At 41.9% G+C, this 21,264-nt stretch overlaps 1 protein-coding gene across 1 annotated transcript in view; it reads left to right on the top strand.

Moving 5' to 3' along the window:
- Nucleotides 1–3,172: 3,172 nt before the first annotated feature.
- Nucleotides 3,173–21,264, top strand: part of LOC311239289 (macrophage mannose receptor 1-like) — a gene marked incomplete at its 5' end in the record, with an annotated part of 86,044 nt that continues 67,952 nt past the window's right edge. The window contains 9 exons of the mRNA XM_084327596.1: nucleotides 3,173–3,476; nucleotides 5,487–5,657; nucleotides 7,208–7,363; nucleotides 7,490–7,600; nucleotides 16,345–16,482; nucleotides 16,989–17,165; nucleotides 18,088–18,242; nucleotides 19,423–19,536; nucleotides 19,703–19,824. Coding sequence (XP_084183722.1) covers nucleotides 3,173–3,476; nucleotides 5,487–5,657; nucleotides 7,208–7,363; nucleotides 7,490–7,600; nucleotides 16,345–16,482; nucleotides 16,989–17,165; nucleotides 18,088–18,242; nucleotides 19,423–19,536; nucleotides 19,703–19,824 — 1,448 coding nt within the window. The remainder of the gene's footprint in view (nucleotides 3,477–5,486; nucleotides 5,658–7,207; nucleotides 7,364–7,489; nucleotides 7,601–16,344; nucleotides 16,483–16,988; nucleotides 17,166–18,087; nucleotides 18,243–19,422; nucleotides 19,537–19,702; nucleotides 19,825–21,264) is intronic.

Raw genomic sequence — 21,264 nt, 5'->3', positions numbered from 1 at the left:
AGTTGTGTTCATTCATAGTTAAAGACAGTGGAGGCTGAGTACTTTTTTATCTACAGATGGTAAGTTAGAGTGTTGTTTTCATTAATAGTTAAAGACAGTAGAGGGAAAGTAGTTTCCTGGTGATACATCACATTCACACTCCCAAGTGGTTTAGATTAACTTCACAACTGCAAATATTGTCCACAAATATTTTAAAACGGACTTATATGGTTCTTCAGTGCAAGGGTTCCATTTATGGTGTGGGTTCTTCTGCCTCCTATTGGTGGAGAGAGGAGCTGCAGAATAAAGCTATGTAGCACTACTGAAAGAGATTGGAGACTGAGATAGTGGACCTTGAGAAAATGTTTGGGTCCACAGGAAATCAAGGACAATTTGAAGTCCTTAATACAAATGGCTTTAGCAGACCTGCTAGGTGTGAAGGCTCAAGGAGCTTTGTTAAGGTCAAGATTTATGAATGTTAATGCTATGGATGTGCCTTCCAGTTACTTTTTCGGTCTGGAGAAGAAGAATGGACAGAATAAATTCATTCACTCTCTTCTGTCAGAGATGGGGCAGGACATCACTGATGCCAGTCAGATCCGGAGACGGGCCGTTGAGTTTTATTCTGCTTTGTATAGCAGTGAGTACACTGACAATGATGTCCTTCTACAGTCCTTTTGTGAAGGATTGCCCACAGTATCACAGGAGTCAAATGTGCTGCTGGAGAGACCTTTGGACTCGTCAGAGCTCTATTCTGCCTTACAGAGCATGGGTGGCGGGAAAGCCCCTGGTATTGACGGTTTGACGGTGGAGTTTTACAAAGCCTTTTGGGACATTGTGAAAGACGATCTTCTCGAGGTATTCAATGAAAGTCTGGCTGAGGGTGCTTTGCCACTTTCCTGTCGCAGGGCAGTGATAACCTTACTGCCAAAAAAGGGGACTTTGCAGGACATCAGTGTACCTGGCAGGTCAATATTGGATAATGTATATTTAATTCGTGAAGTTTTGGGTGTCTCTGATTCATTGGGCTTGAATACTGCTCTTATTGCAATAGATCAGGAGAAAGCATTTGACCGCGTTGAGCACAATTATCTCTGGAGGGTTATGGAGAGTTTTGGGTTCAGCGATGGTCTCATTGCTATGGTGGAAGTGTTGTATCAGAACATTGAGAGTGTGTTCAAATTCAATGGTGCTCTATGTGCTCCTTTTGAAGTACAGAGGGGCATTAGACAAGGCGGCGCTCTCTCTGGCATGTTATATGCTATTTCACTGGAACCCATGTTACAAACATTGAGGAATGAGATGAGGGGGTTCGCTATACCTGGTTTCCAAGATAACATTGTTTTTTCAGCTTATGCTGATGATGTAGTTGTTTTTGTAAAAAAAACAAAATGATGTAAGTATATTGGACAGAATTGCTCACAGTTGTAGGGCTGTGTCCGCTGCCAAAATAAATTGGAGGAAGAGTGAGGCGTTAGCTGTTGGTAACTGGCACAGCAGATTACCTGTGTTACCTCAAAACATGACCTGGAAAAGGGATGGTTTTAAATATTTGGGACTGTACCTTGGAAATGACACGATTGTACAGACAAATTGGGATAATGTGGTGGAGAAAGTAGAAGGAAGGTTGTTTAAGTGGAGATGGCTGTTGCCTCAGATTTCCTGTAGAGGCAGAGTCCTGATAATAAATAACCTTGTGGCTTCTACCTTGTGGCATAAGTTGGCATGTGTGGAGCCTCCTTCAGGCATGTTGGTGCAGTTGCAGGCAAAGATGGTAATTTTTTTTTGGGATCGCCTGCACTGGGTTCCTCAGAGTGTTCTGTATTTGCCCAGAGAAGAGGGAGGGCAAGGCCTGATTCATTTAGCGAGTAGGACAGCGACTTTGAGGCTACCTACAGTTCATACAGCGATATCTGTTAGGACCAAAAGATTTAGTTTGGAGAGAAGTTGCCTCTTTTATTCTTAGAAAAGTGAATAGTCTTGGTCTTGATGTATCTTTGTTTTTAACTGACCCGACGACTTTAAGGCTAAATGCACTTCCTCCTTTTTATCAGTTTTTTTTTTAAGTGTTGGACACTTTTCAAGTGTATAAGAACTGCCTGTGCTCTTTATTGGACCTGAGGTCGCAGCGCTATGCAACAAGGATGCTGGATCTCTGGAGACAGAGTTTGACTGTCGAGGAGCTGGGCATGCTTAGCTTATACATCAATGGAGCATTAAAACCGGACAAACAGGATGAGTTTCCAAATGTCTACCTGAGCCCTGTACTGGGAGAGATGTCTGGTCCTCTACTTTCTATAAAGGACTCAACATTATACAAAATGGATAGGAAGTCATGGTACAGAAACTGTGTCAAAATAATTAATAAGAAATGGCTAAATAACGAGTGGACACTGTATGGAGGAGCAGGCTGTGTGCAGGTAGTGACACTCAACCTGTGTGGAGGGTTTTATACAAGCCTCCTTTAAAAAAACAAACAGCAGACCTTCAGTGGAGGATTCTGCATGGTGCTGTAGCAGTGAACACTTTTGTTTCTATCATCAACCCAGAGGTGGATAATAAATGTCTTTTCTGTGGGTTTTATGCATTTTTAGAGTATAACAGGCTTTCAGGGCTATTTGAGCTGCTCACCGACGTTTTCAGGCATTTTGGTGAAACCTTCTCTGTTATTGGTTATATTTTTGGAGCAGGATATAAAAAAGAAAATAAGAAAAAATGGCAACTGCTTAATTTTCTGGTGGGGAAAGCTAAGCTTGCAGTCTATGTAAACAGGAGAAACAGAGTGGAAGATAAACTGGACCAGGATGCAGTATTAGTGTGGTGCTGTAATGTGAAGGCTAGAGTCTGGCTGGAGTTCAGGTTTTATAAAGCTATGGGCAATTTGGAGGCTTTTGCTCAGGAATGGTGTTATGGAAATGTGATTTGTGATGTCATTGATGATGAATTGGTGTTTAACAACATTATGAATATGTGAAATTCTATTTTTTGTATTGTTGTGTATTGTTTTTTTAATCTTGTAGATGTAAAGTATTTTAAAGGCTTGTTGTAAAGGTTTTTGATACAGTACAAAATAAAGTACTTAAAAAATCAACAAAAAAAACTCTCTCTCTCCTCTCTCTCTCTCTCTCTCTCTCTCTCTCTCTCTCTAGATTCACCGTTCACACTCACCAAAAAGGCCACCTCTCTGTGTTTGATGAGACGTTGCTATGAGTTGCGCTGGACGTCCGACGACCGGATCCTGGTCCCGAGCCTCAAGAAGTGCCTGGGGGCGCAGGGTACCAGTGTGGGCAGTGAGATTAGCATCTACGATTGTGACCAAAACAGTAACCTCCAGAAGTGGGAATGCAGGAATCAAACGCTGCTCGCCCTCATAGGTGAACAGCTGTTCATAAAACGCGAGGGGGATGCATTGCCGGTTCTCTCCAGAGAAACGGGTCCCAACAGTCACTTCACCATCAGGGGGACGTCTGATGGAGCCTGCTCGAGAACATACAGAGGTACAGTATGTGGCATGTTGAGATTTAAGCATTACATCACGCGACAAAGTGTGTTATAGGAATTAGATCACGCCTAGGGGTGGTTGTTAGGGCGACGCACAGCGGAGGGTCGTTAGACCCCCCCTAGGCGTGATCTAATTCCTATAACACACGACTTCAAGCGATGTAATACTTTTATACAATGGCAGAATTCACCCAACCTTATTGCTGTAGAATAAACACACAGTAATTGAAGCATAATGGAGATTTATTCCCAAAACCATCCGCAGAAAAAGTAGGTAAAAAAATTAATAAAAAAGTTGCCTCCGTGTCTAGAAGCAGAGGGAGGTTGCTACAAAGCATGCCATCTAACAACAAACTTCATATAAATCCTGCAATGTATTATTGTTTTGACAATGGGTCATGACAAACCAATTACATAATCCAACATTGTGTAAACAGCTAACATATTCCAGTTCGTGTCTAGAAGCAGAGGGAGGTTGCTACAAAGCATGCCATCTAACAACAAACTTCATATAAATCCAGCTATGTATTATTGTTTTGACAATGGGTCATGACAAACCAACTACATAATCCAACATTGTGTAAACAACTAACATATTTCAGTTGACTGTATCTTTTTTTAATTATTCGTTACGAATATATCCATACTTCCATTGTGTCCGGGACATCCAGTGAAATCGCTTCGTGCGACAGTGTCCTTTTGAAGCAGAGGGAGGTTGCTACAAAGCATGCCATCTAACAACAAACTTCATAAAATGACTCTGCTATAGAGCCACACTCGGTTATGCACAAGTTTACAGACATACATAACATACAGATAGACAGTACTGCTACATCTATACATTTATGACATACCAGATTTACAAATACAGTAGGGCCTACTGTTTTTGTTTTGTTTTGGGGTAACATCATACATGTACATAGATCAAAATGTACAATGATAAGTTCGTTTTCGTCAATGTCAGCATGTCTTTTTTCCTTCTCCGGCTTCTTCTGCTGTATTAGTTTACAGACTTATATTATTCAATATTCAATGAGACTGCCACCCAGCTTTTGCGCAACGGAGAAAAAATTTCAATTGTGACAATCTCCCGATTCAGATACAATTTAACACACATGCACGGTTCCAAAGATATTAATGTTTTGCGGCAAATTTTCACCCCGCAATGGATTCATGTTGTGCTTCTCTCCTCTCCGGCACCCGAGACAGAGAGCACTGTCAGCCAGTGGCCACTCGCCTCAGTCAGCCCCCCCCCCCCCCCCCCCCCCCCCCCCCGCGATTTATATTTTGTTTTACAATGGGTCATGCCAAACCAATTACATAATCCAACATTGTGTAAACAACTAACATATTCCAGGTCACTGTATCTTTTTTTAATGAGTCGTTATGACGAAATCAATACATCCATTCATAAAGATTATTGTCCGCCATCTTGGTTTCATTCGGAAAAGAATGAACGGCGGATTCATTCATTAATTAATTCATTGTGGGTGGGTTCTGGGGTCACGTGGAGTGTGTTATACAAAATAACAACTGGCAACTTCACTGTTTCAGCCAATCAGAATCAAGAAATTTGCATGCCATTGTATAAAATGTATTAGTGTTTATTAGCAATGCTAATTGAACCAAAGGGATTGATTGATTGATTGATTGAAAATTACTGCTTATTTGCTATTTACTGCCTAACTGTGATTTGCCTTACTTTGCTGCTATCTTTTTATGCTCGTTTTAAATGTTTTATGTGTAATTTCATGCCATAGAATCAAACCATAAACAATGGCCTATTGGGATGTTAGGTCCTAATGTGAACATTATTTATTTTATATGTCTGCACTTTGCCTGCCTTTTTTTCTGCTGTAAAGCACTTTGAGCTGCAATTCTGAAAGGTGCTATACAAATAAAGTTATTATTATTTGTATTATTATTATTAGCATAATAGACTTTAGTGTAGGTTGCCCCGTATTCTCAAAAGGTTCTCACTCGGCTTCCTTTCTTTCTCCTTTTAGAATGGTACACCGTTGGTGGAAATGCATTCGGCAAGCCTTGCATGTTTCCCTTCCAGTACCAAGACAGATGGTTCTCTGATTGCACCACCTATGATTCCTCAAACAGGCGTCCCTGGTGTGCAGTGGAAACAAAGTATGAAAGTAACCTTTATGGCTATTGCCCAACCAAGAGTGAGTATGCCTTGTATATACATGCCTTTTGTATACTGTTTTTATACGTATACTCATTGTATACAATCAGATACAAATAATTGATTGCCTATATTTATTGTAAAGTATAATACAACCGATATGGCTAAGAGTTAATATGTTGTTTACACCATTTATTTTTCTCATATTTTTATATTCCAATCAAAATGTATTGCCTATATTTATGTTTTTCTACTATTGCCCTGCCCATACCGGTACCCCCCCCTCCCCCATGCTGCTATGATACCCGAATTTCCCCAAGGGGATCAATAAAGTAATATCTTATTATCTCTAATACCTGATAGTGTCAGGGAGGTATGTTTGCACTACATGTATCACCTTTTGTGCAATATGTTTGGATGTAAGAAAGTAAGCATCAATGAGTCAAGTCAAGAGTTTTATTTGTCACGGCATACAAGTATACAGTGAAATGCGGGGGGTCTTGCCCGCAACGATTGTGCATAATACAATAATACAATAATAAGAATCTGATAGGATGAGAATGCGACATTTGTGCAATAATACAAGTAATAAGAGTAAGACATATCAGGTATATGTACATGAGTTTTACAAAAGCATGGTACTAAGACATGCTAGGTCCTGTGATAGTGCAAATACACTGTTAGCTACGGATGAGGGAGGCACTGGGTCTTATGTACACTGCTATACAATGCTATACTATACGATCTATAGTTATACTATGCGTCCTTATGCTAGCTTGCTATCCATATTTACTATACAAGAACCACTCCCGTTCTTGTTTTTAAAGTGACCTTTCATTCTGTAAAGTGACCATAAGTGTGAGCGTGTGCAGCATGAGTGTGTGTGTGTGTTCATGTTAAAGTGACTGCTAGTGTGAGCGTATACAGTGTGTGTGTTGTGTGTGCTCATGTGTGCTTGTGTGTGGAGACTTCAGAGTTCAAGTGCCAGAGAGCAGAGAATACATAATTATTGAGCTTGTGAATTGTGGCACTCTTTCCTAAAGCTGGAAATAACAGGGAGAGAACCCTCCAATTGGCGATGTCACAGGGACGTAAAATCTGGGGCTAGACAATGAGGTTTATATTCTAGCATTGCTAGAAGGTCTGAACACGATTAAAATCTCATTTGGGTGTGAGAGCTGACACAAAGATTAAAATCTCATTTGGATGTAAGAGCTCACACAAAGATGCAAATCTAATTTGGATGTAAGAGCTCACACAAAGATGAAAATCTAATTTGGGTCTAACAGCTCACACAAAAAGTCCAAAACCCCATACATTTTCTATGGAGTGGCCGCATATTTGACATCCCAGTGACATCACTGTGACATCACTGATTGGAGGGAATCGAAGTGCAGTCCGTATTTGGGAACATACACCACTCTCTCCTAAAGCTAGACATCTGAGAGAGAACAGGAAGAACAGGAAGAACATAATATGTGAATTCTTAAAACAGGTGGCATTCCCTATTATAGTTAGCGGTGAGGTTTTTGGGTTCAAAGGATTCGCTTTTCCATATCTCTGCATCTGTCACTCATATCTCCCACCCAGCCACGGAGCACTGGATGACGGACCCAATAACCGGAGTGAACTCCCAGATTAACAGCCAATCAGCTCTCACCTGGCACCAGGCTAAGATGAGCTGTGAACAGCAGGGGGCCTCGTTATTCAGCATCATCGATCCCCACGAGCAGTCCTACATCCTAGGTACACTGCCACCTTGTGGACACTTGCTTGTATTGTTTAACTACATGTGTGCTTTGAATGCTATGTATTCCATCAATAATGCATTTTGATGTTTCTTTCTCTTGTCAAACACACACACACACACAGGGATACTGGGACAAGAGCACTATCGTATGTGGATGGGGTTGATTCTAGACCAGGAACATGGATGGCAGTGGGCTGATGGGAGGCCCTTCCGTTACCTGAGATGGGATTCTGGTAGGTGTCTTAACCTTTCTCACTCACTATCATTTGGGGTGCTGTCACCAAAGTAAGTGGATTTGAACCTGGGACCATAGGATCCACAGGCAGCTGCACTAACCAGCTGAGCTAAAGGGTCAGACCAGTTAGCAGGTACTGGTTGACTGTGACCGCCTCGTTAGTAGTTTACAGTCGCCCTCTCCCCGAAAAGTGTGTCCTTTCCTTTCCCAGGATTAAGGCGCTGATATCCCACCGCTATCACCGAAGTAATGGAGTGGATTTGAACCTGGGATCATAGGATCCACAGACAGATGCACTAACCAGCTGAGCTAAAGGGTCAGACGCGTTAGCAGGTGCTGGTTGACTGCGACCGTCTCATTAGTAGTTTACAGTAGCGTTTAGGTTTGACCAGTGAGTCTTGGACCGACAGATCTGCTGGTTCAAATTAGTAGAATTAAGAAACAGGAGAATTATGATGTCACTGTGGTCACATACAGTACGTGCTGCTGATGTGCCCTTTAGCAAGGCGACCCCCCCCCCCCCACTCTCTTTGTAGCGAATGGATGCAACTCCTTCCAGTGTTAATAAGAAAGTGTTTTCCTCAATATTCAGGATTAAATAAGGGTTCCCGCGCATGCGCATAAATGTTCCCTCGCTTAAACACAGACTAAAGACGGTGCCTATAATTGCCTCTACAAATGGAATGTAACACATTTCTTTCACAAGTTCTGTGTGAATGTATCTGAGAACGTATTTAACACACCTGACGACCGGCACTATTGATATGCAAAGTAGGCCAGGTGGGTACTTAGCGAGTGCAGCGCATTCCTGTGTGCACGCGCGTGCCGTGCACATCCGTGCGTGTGCGTGCACGCTCTTCTGCTCACAAAACTTTGGCTGCACTGCGTGCAACTCCGTCCCATGAGGAACGCATCACTGGTTTTCGGGATGCATCGCATCTCTCCTCTCTCTCTGTCACTCGTCTCAGAGCCATTTACACACAAACCCAACTGTGTGTGTGTGCAGTGGTGCAGTGGTGGTCCCACACGGTACCACGCCACCCAGCAGTTTTCTGAGCAGAAGTACGCGCACGGATGTGCATGCGCGCGCACACAAAAATGCATTCACAACTTTCACTCGACTTGTCGCGCCGTGCGCCAAGTACCCGCCACTTATCTATCACCTAGTCTTTGTGTAACGGACGTTCTGTGTGTAGGCCTGCCTAACACACGTGGTTCCTGCGTTGTGTTCTGGGCGTGATGTGAAGTGACGAGTCAGCAAACACAAAAAACAATGGACAACAGTTCAGTCATTTATTCAGGTGGTCGTCGATGGAGAGCCACCTGTATCAAAAGGGTGGTTGAAATACCACAAGGAACAGCGTCACAATTATATTCTCAGTCAAGTCTGTTGACAGAGAACAATAAATTGACTATGTTACCACGGTGAAATACACCGGCTAAAACCTCCAATTGTGCATATAACCTAACCACACCATTCATTACAACACTATCGAGTTATTATCATTTGTTAACGTTCAATTCTTATTCAAAATATATATACAACAGAGTAATACATAAAGTGCTGCGCGCTACAATAGTCAAGACGTACCTCCCACGTTGGATGGTTGTTGCAAACTGAACCCCAAACCGGAAAAGGTTGCTTCTAACAATTGACCCAGAAGGCAAAACTCTTGAACGTGAACTTTCTCAAGTGACGTTCAAATAAAAGTGTCTTTGGTATAAAGAAATAATAAACAATTGTAAACATTAAACATTTGTAAACAGGATTTGGTGACATTTCAATCCTTAATAATAATAACAAACAATGTTCATTTGACACTTGTTACATTCACCCCTCCTGAAATTTCACCAACATCCTGTGTCAGCAGAGCAAGAGAGAAATAAAAAGAGAAAAAAAATAAATAGATAGTCTACCACTGACCTAAACTGGCACAAGAGACAAGGACCTAGTCCCCCAGTCGACTCAAAAGTCACCCCCCATAAGAGGTTCAGAGAATAAAAAAGATTGATCAAGTCTCAGAATTCCCTTAGACCAGCACGACGCCTGATACGCCACACCATTCTTGGCACTTATTAAAGAAATGATAGACACCTACTAAGAAAAAAAAATCTAACCGGGTCTCTAGTGCTCCAGGCTCTAGCTCCATCCCTCACACTCGTTCCTGAGCTACCACTCCCGTAATAGAAGGTCTCTAGCATCTGAGTGTATCGAGAAAAAAACTGAAATCCCCCACCAACACCCACTGGCTCCAAAAAATATATATACTGGGTCTCTAGGCCCGGTCTCTAGCTCAATCCCTCACTCGTCTCTGAGATCTGAGTATAACGAGAAGAACTAGAAACCCATTACCAACACCCACTGGCTCAAAAAAGAATTATCACGAATGTATAGTGCTGTACAAATTGAATCCATCATCATATTATTACTATAAATTAACCTGCACTGTCACCGTCACCAATGTCCCACCCTCTGCCATGCTCCTAACCCTCAAGAGACCTAATACCGTCTGTGCTCCTGCTAGACTGCAGCTTAGCCGTGATGGACTCACCAATTACTTCTGCCAGCTGTGTGATGAGTGCACTTAACTCCGGCTGTTCACCTGTTAGCCGCTCACTAACTGGTGGTAGACCTGGCCTGGCACGGTCCACATACTTTGTGGAGGTAAGCTGTGGAGTGTCAAATGTGACTGGATCTGGTCCTGGTGCTTCTGTCTCTGAGAGCAGATTGTAAAATCCCCCTCCCACACCCAACCCTATATCCACACCCACATCTGTATCCCCACCCTCTGCCATGGTCCTACTTTCACACATGCTTTATAGAAAAAAAATTAAATAACTTGTTCACTAAATACTGTAGAAAAAAATTTAAATAAAAAATGAATAGGAATGAAATAATTACATAAGAGATTGACCAATCAAATCAATAACCCCCTACATATTATATATACAATCAATACCTAAATGTCTTCTGCACATTCACTGGCATCATCATTTTCATGGCTTTTTTTTTCTTTTCACAAGTTCATTGTCCTGTTCACAATTTAATTGTCCTTTTTAATTGTCCTTGTTCACAATTTACAAAACAGTGGACTGTCCACGGAATTCCAGGGTCATTCACTGTCTACTGACATACCTTGTGCAGTCCTTGGGAACACCTGTGTGAAGAGTTTATCACCGGCCACTAGAGGGCAGCGTCTCACCAATGATGAGGGCTGTGTTGACTGTGGGGACGCATGAATATTAAAGGCAACCAACTTGTGTTCGCCTTTTCGTTCAGCGTTTCTCTGATTGGCCACACGGCCACGTGACCGCCCTAGCATCCGCGCTGTGTGTTGTCAGTAACAGAGAGAGACGCGGCAGACGCGGCGCGGCAGAGAGTGGCCGCGCATGCGCATGAGGCTCCCCCAGGTGCTCTAAATACATGTTAAGATATTCAAAATCGTCACAGCAGTATAGTTTGTTTATACTTCAGAAGTGATGTACAGTGACGAGTGAATCTGGTAGTTGGTTGTTAAAAACGCGAAATAACATAATAACGTTACGCTTTCTAGTTCAGTCAGCTAGTTTGTTTATACTTCAGAAGTGATGTACAGTGACGAGTGAATCTGCCTCGCGCATTTCATAATCATTCAGAAGTGATGTACAGTGACTGTCTCGCGCATTTCATAATCATTCAGAAGTGAATCTGCCTCGCGCATTTCATAATCATTCAGAAGTGAATCTGCCTCGCGCATTTCATAATCATTCAGAAGTGAATCTGCCTCGCGCATTTCATAATCATTCAGAAGTTAATCTGCCTCGCGCATTTCATAATCATTCAGAAGTGATGTACAGTGACTGCCTCGCGCATTTCATAATCATTCAGAAGTGAATCTGCCTCGCGCATTTCATAATCATTCAGAAGTGATGTACAGTGACTGCCTCACGCATTTCATAATCCATTTCATAATCATTCAGAAGTGAATCTGCCTCGCGCATTTCATAATCATTCAGAAGTGATGTACAGTGACTGCCTCGCGCATTTCATAATCATTCAGAAGTGAATCTGCCTTGCGCATTTCATAATCATTCAGAAGTGAATCTGCCTCGCGCATTTCATAATCATTCATGTACAGTGACTGCCTCGCGCATTTCATAATCATTCAGAAGTGAATCTGCCTCGCGCATTTCATAATCATTCAGAAGTGATGTACAGTGACTGCCTCGCGCATTTCATAATCATTCAGAAGTGAATCTGCCTCGCGCATTTCATAATCATTCAGAAGTGAATCTGCCTCGCGCATTTCATAATCATTCAGAAGCAGTGTGCAAACCATAGCATGGTCTTTGGGTGAGCCAGATAATTTTACATATGTATGTATGTGACAAATAAACCTCTTGAATCCTGTCATATATTCAATCAGTTTCAGTAACTACAGAACACATAATACTAGACAACTCACTTGTTGAGGTCCGGGACCGTCCGGCCGTCTGGACGGTCTGGGCTTCCACGGCATGGTCACCGGGCGTTGTAATACTAATAATAGTCCCCACCGGAGCAGCACCAAGCAGGTGTAATTGTAACGGCGTCGCCTGTATGATCCCGCGGCCCGCCTCCTGCTGCTCTGTCAGCTTCACTGTCTTCGTGAAACCAAAATTGGTTAGGATTACTTGTTTTCGTTTAGACATTATGCATTCCTGAGTGACCTTATTTACTGGCTGTCAAAACGATCACTGTGTCAACAAGTCACAGCACAGGTTACAAAGTGGGTCAAGTTTGATTTGTACCGTGCGTGCGTGCAGGCTGCAGCGCTGCAGCGCCGCCGCGCTCCGAATGGTAATTGCAAGAATAGCATGCATGTTGCCATATTACGTGTGAATTAGTGCGCAAATCATTAATCATACATCCAAAATAGCATACGTTTATTATTATACACGGTGATGATACAGAAAATTACAGAAAAATTAGAAATGCATGGCAAAAGTAGCATTTATTTTCAGTAATTTAGAGACCCCCAGTGGAGCTTTAGAGACCCCCAGGGGAGCTGATGTCTGATCTAGGGGAGCTATAGCGGACCGAGCTCCCCCCGTGGATCGCACCCTGTTCAGAAGTGATGTACAGTGACTGCCTCGCGCATTTCATAATCATTCAGAAGTGAATCTGCCTCGCGCATTTCATAATCATTCAGAAGTGATGTACAGTGACTGCCTCGCGCATTTCATAATCCATTTCATAATCATTCAGAAGTGAATCTGCCTCGCGCATTTCATAATCATAACTACCACATCTTTCATAATCCATTTCATAATCATTCAGAACTCAGAAGTGATGTACAGTGACTGCCTCGCGCATTTCATAATCATTCAGAAGTGATGTACAGTGACGAGTGAATCTGCCTCGCGCATTTCATAATCAGTCAGCAGCCTGCGTCCTCCACTGCTGCCGCTTGCTCCTTGGAGCTGCCGCTTGCCTGCCGCGTGGGGGCGGGGGGTCGCGGCCAATCAGAGAAAAGCTGAACACAAGTTGGTTGCCTTTAATATTCACGCTGTGGGCGTACCTGTGTGAAGAGTTTATCACCGGCCACTAGAGGGCAGCGTCTCACCAATGATGAGGGCTGTGTTGACTGTAGAGCTGCAGCTTTCCTGGCGAACGATTGTTGTCGTTCTTTTTTCTTTTCTTTATCCGGGTCGAACGGTACCACTGTAACGGACGTTCTGTGTGTAGGCCTGCCTAACACACATGGTTCCTGCGTTGTGTTCTGGGCGTGATGTGAAGTGACGAGTCAGCAAACAATGGACAACAGTTCAGTCATTTATTCAGGTGGTCGTCGATGGAGAGCCACCTGTATCAAAACTCAAAAGGGTGGTTGAAATACCACAAGGAACAGCGTCACAATTATATTCTCAGTCAAGTTTCCCACGTTGGATGGTTGTTGCAAACTTAAACAATTACACAATAAATCGACATCTTAAGGCACACATACCTGTATCAAAAGGGTGGTTGAAATACCACAAGGAACAGCGTCACAATTATATTCTCAGTCAAGTCTGTTGACAGAGAACAATAAATTGACTATGTTACCACGGTGAAATACACCAGCTAAAACCTCCAATTGTGCATATAACCTAACCACACCATTCATTACAACACTATCGAGTTATTATCATTTGTTAACATTCAATTCTTATTCAAAATATATATACAACAGAGTAATACATAAAGTGCTGCGCGCTACAATAGTCAAGACGTACCTCCCACGTTGGATGGTTGTTGTAAACTGAACCCCAAACCGGAAAAGGTTGCTTCTAACACGCGCTAATAATTGACCCGGAAGGCAAAACTCTTGAACGTGAACTTTCTCAAGTGACGTTCAAATAAAAGTGTCTTTGGTATAAAGAAATAATAAACAATTGTAAACATTAAACATTTGTAAACAGGATTTGGTGACATTTCAATCCTTAATAATAATAATAAACAAAGTTCATTTGACACTTGTTACATTTGCATAATAATAGGATACCAATAGCATAACAAAGAAAGAAAAGTGCAAAACCAAAATACAAGGCCTGTACCAATTGGTGGGGGTTTGCTTGAGCTGTGGAACCAAATGGTGACTGGAAGTATGAGACATTTCGTTGTGCTTCAGAAGGAATCTGTAAACTGTAAGTTACATTGTTAATTTAGTTTGTATTTACTTTTTTTTTTTTTTTTTTTTGTCTTTTTCCCCCTCCATTTTCCTCCGATTTTCTCCCATCCCAATGTTAGTCGTATGCCAATTCCCAGTCCCTTCCTGGTCGCTGCGCACTTACCCCCCACAGTCAGATCATCTGGGAGAGTGGAGGCTACCACGTGCTTCCTCCGACACACGTCCAGCCAATCACCGCTTCTTTTCACCTGGCAGCGCGGATTCTCATTTGAGAGGGCGTAGCGTGTGGGAGGACCACACTATCCCCCTCACGTCCAATCCGCGCTTAGCAGGCGCCCCGACCGAACTGTAGGAGTCGCTGTTTACAACGACCCGGACCCACCCCGCCAGCTTCTCCCACCCTCTGATACAGCCAATTGTATCAGTGCAGACGGCCAGCCAAGCTGGTGACAACCCCGGAGCTGTGAGCTGGATTCGAACAGGCAAATCCAGCTCAGCTCCGGGGCTGGTGACGAACGCAATCTCCGCTCGGCCACCTAACCGCCTTTGTATTTACTTTTCTAAGTTAATTCAATTAAAGCAATTGTAAAATATTGTATCTACAATTACATTTAAAACATTGTTTGTTTTTCAACCATATCTGTTGACAATATAATTTCTTTATATATTGAAGGCTACATCCTGCTACCTTTTTCAGCTTCTCTATTTCAAGGCAATATATATATTTTTTTAATCTGTGCAGGCCAGGCCACCGGGAAAACTCCCGGTGCTCCCCGATGGCCAGTCCGGGCCTGTATGTGTGTGTGTGTGTGTGTGTGTGTGTGTGTGTGTGTGTTTTCGGGACGTATCTCTCCTCTCTCTCTCCCTCTCTCTGTCTGTCTCTGTCTCTCTCGCTCTCTCCCTCTCTCTCACTCACTCGTTCTCTATCTTGCTCTCTCTCGTATGTATCAAGCTGTGTGGGTGACTGTCACTCAAAGCGCTTATGGGCGGAGCCCAGCCAAATCAGCCTGAAATCTTGAGGTCGGAAAATTCTGCTTTTGAATACTTCATAAAAAATATAAAACAATGCATTTAAAAATAGAATCACAGGAATTGTGTAAAGTTGCCCAAATAGTGAAAGGAATAGCAATGCATGTCCCCTTTCAAAAGGTCTCCCACCTCTGGTTTCACCATCTGTTGGAAACAAAGGATTTTCCTGTCTTGGAGCTTGGGGATATTTACATGTCTACAGTCCAGCCCCACAAGACATTCCTGTTATCTACTGTAGGTGATGTGGCCTCCGTGTGACCAAAAGGTCCCCACCATTATGTATCAGGAAGGCTGACTTTTAACATGATCATATCTCATATCTTCACTACCACACTACAGAAGGTTAACCTTTCACTACCACACTACAGAAGGTTAACCTTCCACTACCACACTACCAAGGGTTATCCCTTTCATTACCACACTACTTTCACTACCACACTACAAAAGGTTAACCTTTCACTAACACACTACCTTTCACTACCACACTGCAGAAGGGTAACCCTTTCACTACCACACTAGAAGGTTAACCCTTTCACTACCACACTACATAAGGTTAACCTTTCATTACCACACTATAGAAGGTTAACCTTTCACTACCACACTGAATAAGGTTAACCACACTACAGAAGGTTAACCTTTCACTACCACACTACAGAAGGTTAACCACACTACAGAAGGTTAACCCTTTCACTACCACACTACAGAAGGTTAACCACACTACAGAAGGTTAACCTTTCACTACCACACAACAGAAGGTTAACCTTTCACTACCTCACTACAGATGGTTAGCCATTTCAGTACCACACTACAGAAGGTTAACCTTTCACTACCACACTATAGAAGTTTAACCTTTCACTACCACACTACAGAAGGTTAATCGTCGGTAGTGTGGTAGTGAAAGGGTTAAAAACCACACCAAATCCATGAAAGTCACCGCACTGGACTAAATAATTTTCCCGAAGAGGTGCTCTACTGTCGTCGTGTGTTGTCCTCTCATTCAGCAACACATGATTCACAAGGTGAAGATGTTGTAAAGTCTGGTAGTTATTTATATAACCCAAGTTAAATTATCCTCTGGTTTCAGGACATCCACTTCCCGGTCCGGGCAACAACTGCGGTGTGGTGGACTCTGCGGTGCAGTACTCCTGGCAGAGTTCACCCTGCAACAGGCGGATGGGCTACATCTGCCAAAAGGGAAGGGCCACGCCCACAATTGCCCCATGTACGGCAACGCATAGGTCGACTCTGTGTATTGTTGTTTATTGTTCATTCGGATCCCTGTTATCTGTCACCTAGGCAACAGCTATTCTTCCATCCTGGGGTACACAAAAACATACATACATACATACATACATACATACATACATACATACATACATACATACATACATACATACATACATACATACATACATACATACATACATACATACATACATACATACATACATACATACATACATACATACATACATACATACATACATACATACATACATAACATATACCTATTTATACTCTACTCTGTGTACTTACATCTTCTATGGTCTATCTTACAGTATACTCTGTGTACTTACAGTACATCTTCTATGGTCTATCTTTAAGTCTACTCTGTGTACTTACATATTATATGTCTATCTTACAGTCTACTCTGTGTACTTACATATATGGTCTATCTTACAGTCTTGTCACTATATTCTCCTTATTCCTCTCTTTTGTTGTGATCAGTTGAGACAGGGTTCTGTTCACATTCATGGATCCCCTACAATGGTCACTGCTTCCATCTTGACCGGACTAAGAAAGCCTGGTCTGAGGCTCAGCAGGAGTGTCGTAATCAGGGAGGAGACCTGGCAAGCGTCCACAACATAGAGGACCAGAGCTTTGTCATCTCTCAGCTTGGATACGGTACGTCCACAACATAGAGGACCAGAGCTTTGTAATCTCTCAGTTTGGATACGGTACAGAAAATAAAGCAAAAGTAGACATACTACATGTCAGCTTCCTCACAAGATGAAATGTATTTATGAGGGCTTAGAAGTGTGCTACTGAAAATAATTAAACAAATTCTATAAATAATGAATTAAGCAAAGAACCCTTGGACAAGTTACTCAGATTGATATAAAAGTGCAACAGTAGAATAAAATCTATGTAAAATACTTAAAATACTAAATACAATATATATATATAAACTATTCAGTAATTCAGATTTTAATGATTTTATTTAGTATTTTAAAGTATTTTACGTTAGATTTTATTCTACTGTTGCACTTTTATATCAATCACACTCGGCACTGTCTCTTTCACTATTATGCAGGTTTTTATTGTGTTTTGGGGTATTGTATTGTTTTATTGTGTATTTTATTGCTATGCTGTAGGTTCGAAGACCCAATAATGTTGCTCTTTTTTGTATGTGAATATGAAGAAGATGCAACAATAAAGCTGAATCTGAATCACATATTCTGTTATTCCTAGCGCTACAAAGGGCCCTTTAATGGTTAAAACACTTTCATCTTTATCCCCTGTACATTCGGTGTACATACACACTCACACACACACACACACACACACACACACACACACACACACACACACACACACACACACACACACACACACACACACACACACACACACACACACACACACACACACACACACACACACACACACACACACACACACACACACACACACACACACACACACACACACACACACACACACACACACACACACACACACACACACACACGTACGTAAGGGCATGTAAGCTACCATAAGCCAAGCACCTGCCTGCATATCATCCCTCCTCCTCTCACGTCTGCAGCGTCCTCTGACGAGCTGTGGATCGGTCTGAATGACAAGAGGACAGAGGGCCTGTTTGACTGGGGTGACCAATCCACTGTCACCTTCACCAGCTGGGAGTTTGGCAAACCCAGGCCCTCCGGTGCTAGAGAGGACTGTGTCCTAATCACAGGAGAGGTAGAGAGCTCTACATTAATACTGTATGATGCACACATACTGTCCTGGTGCTGCAGAGGACTGTGTCATAATCACAGGAGAGGTGGAGAGCTCTACTTACTGTAAATACTGTATGATAATAATAATAATAATAATAATAATAATAATAATAATAATAATAATAATAATATAATAATAATAATAATAATAATAATAATAATAATAATAATAATAATAATAATAATAATAATAATAATAATAAAAATAATAATTCATGAGTGCTTCTCAGTAACCCGAAGTCGCTGACAGTAGGCAGAAAGAAAAGAAAAACAAAGAAACAAAAGAAACATAGAACCACAGGGAAAACAGGGAACAATATGAAATACACAGGAACCTAGAGCCACAATAACAAACAATAACAACAACAGGATGGAGGAGGGTGGTTATGGGTAGGGAAGGTTAAATGCTACGGAGAACAGGTGGGTTTTGAGATGGGATGGTGGAGAGTGAGTCTCTGATGGTCTGAGGGAGGGTGTTCCAGAGTCAGGGTGCAGCACGTGAGAAGGCCCGATCACCAAAACCTTTGAGTTTGGATGACGGGACAGTGAGGGAAGCAGTGGAAGAGGACCGGAGGGAACGGGTGGGGCGGTAAGGGAGAAGGAGGTCAGTCAGGTAGGGGGGGGCCAGGCTATGGGGGGCTTTGAAGGTGAGGAGTAGTATTTACTATTTATGTATGATGCACACATAATCTCCTGGCGCATAATTTTTTTTAAATAATAATAATAATAATAATCTAACCCTAACTAACCGTACTGTCATGCATGTGTCCTAATAAACTAACCTATACTGTAACACGCAACACTTTGATGAACATTGTTACTCAGCTGATAGAGTTGTACCCTTCCTGATGACTTGTCGTACAGAACTTGTAAGTCGCTTTGGATAAAAGCGTCAGCTAAATGACTAAATGTAAATGTAAATGCATTACCTGCACACATTACACCTTCACAGGAAAGGATGGTTTAGATTCAAGGATATGACATCTCTTTGCTCAGAGAGCAAAATAGTTTCCTACACTATTTGTGTAAACTGTACTCAACATGCATCTACACTCAACCCTTATCTTTCACACCTCCATCAGACGGATGCATTGTTAAACATATGACTTTGTGGTTGAATATGGAACACTTGCCTCTTGCAGAAGGGGAACTGGGCTGACCGCGTGTGTACGGAGAAGCATAGCTTCATCTGCATGAAAACGAGTGCCTCCCAACCGTCTGGTGATGAGGACGAGTTGGACGTGGGCTGCGAACCTGTGAGTGAAGTTCAGTGCTTAAGATGACGCACAATGGAAAGTGGCCTAATTTCCACGTGGCTTTCACTGGTTTATGGCCTAAACTCAAACTTTACATCAACTGTACGATACCGCACTCGTGTAAATAAATGGTGGCGTTCTGCGCTCACGTTGGCCTACGTTCCAGGGTTGGAAAAGACACGGCTTCGGCTCCTACTGCTACCTCGTTGGGACAGAGACAAAGACCTTTGATGAAGCCAAAGAGGTCTGCAGGAGCTCAGAGTCTTACTTGGCTGACGTATCAACTGGGTAAGAGTGATGTTTAAAGGTGCTCTAAGTGGTATTTTAATAAGGGGTCTACATGTTTAAATCATATCTCTACATTCTGACAGGCATCACTGATATAGAGTGTCTGGTCAGTAACATGGGTCTCCCAGTCCCTCCGCTTTGCAGTAAACAGAAAATAAATGTTCTGGTATCCTGTTCCCATTTTAACCAATCAGGAGAGAGAACCCCACACTGAAAATCGTCTGACAAAAATAAGAAATAAAAACTAGTTTTGAGCAAATAATAAGTGCTTTAAACAAGTAAAATAATCTGCCAGTGCAGTAAGCAAATCTGGTTTGGCAAGATTTCTTGAAATTAGTACAAATATCTAGGGATACCAGATAAATAGACTTCTGTTTACTGCAGTGTGGAGGGACTGGGAGACCCATGCTACTGACCAGACACTCTATATCATTTATGGCTGTCGGAATATAGAGGAATATATAAATATAAAGGAATTCTAATTTAAAACAACCCTATGTCATGTTTCAGTTTGTGGTGTAATCATGTGGAATGCAGTGGTCTCCAAACTACGGCCCGCAGGCCGGATCCGGCCCGCCTCCACATTTGGCCCGGCCCCCTATAGCCCCGGAGCTTTAAATATATATATATTTTTTTTAATTTCTTTTTATTTTATTAAAAAGATTTAAGATGGCAGCACCATTATTATTATTATTATTATTATTATTATTATTATTATTATTATTATTATTATTATTATTATTATTATTATTATTATTATTATTATTATTATTATTATTATTATTATTATTATTATTATTATTATTATTATTATTATTATTATTATTATTATTATTATTATTATTATTATTATTATCCAGGAGGGAAAAGACACATTGGATAGTAGGGACTGCATCTCTGCCTGTCCTGGCCAGGAAACACTTTGCAACTGTGATCTCCTCTGGCAGTAGTTGGATATTGTAATGTGTGGCGAGGGGTTGCAGCAATTCCACTGAGAGAAACTGGTCTGAGGCTGGATAATATGCCTATATGCCTCTCATAAGTTGTTCTCCAACTGATGAGAACCTGCTCTCAAGCTCTTGCAGCATTCTGTCGAGGACTGGATAGAACAGTCTCTGTCTCAGCTGATCTCCTGAGCTGAGGTCTGAGCTTGTGCTACAAGATGACTCAACTACATACTCGTCCATCCTTTTCTGCTTCCTCCTTTGGCTGGTAGTATGTTCCTCAATCCCAAGGCCATTACATATGGCCTTTGTCCTGTCATACATGTCCACTGCCATCTCTGAGGTGCGATAACCTTTGAGTGTGTCCTGCACTGTGCTTTTAAATAGTACAGAGCTAGAGCTAGGTGGTCTGTAGGTACTGTATATTTATTTCATAAATAGTGTTATTTATTTCATTAATAGTGTTATTATTTATTTCCTGATATTTTTTCGGTGA

Source organism: Notolepis coatsorum (genome assembly GCF_963971535.1).
Source record: "Notolepis coatsorum genome assembly, chromosome: 13".
NCBI classification, from domain to species: domain Eukaryota; kingdom Metazoa; phylum Chordata; class Actinopteri; order Aulopiformes; family Paralepididae; genus Notolepis; species Notolepis coatsorum.
Note: the sequence above shows the minus strand (reverse complement) of the source record. Positions and strands in the feature narration are given on the sequence as shown.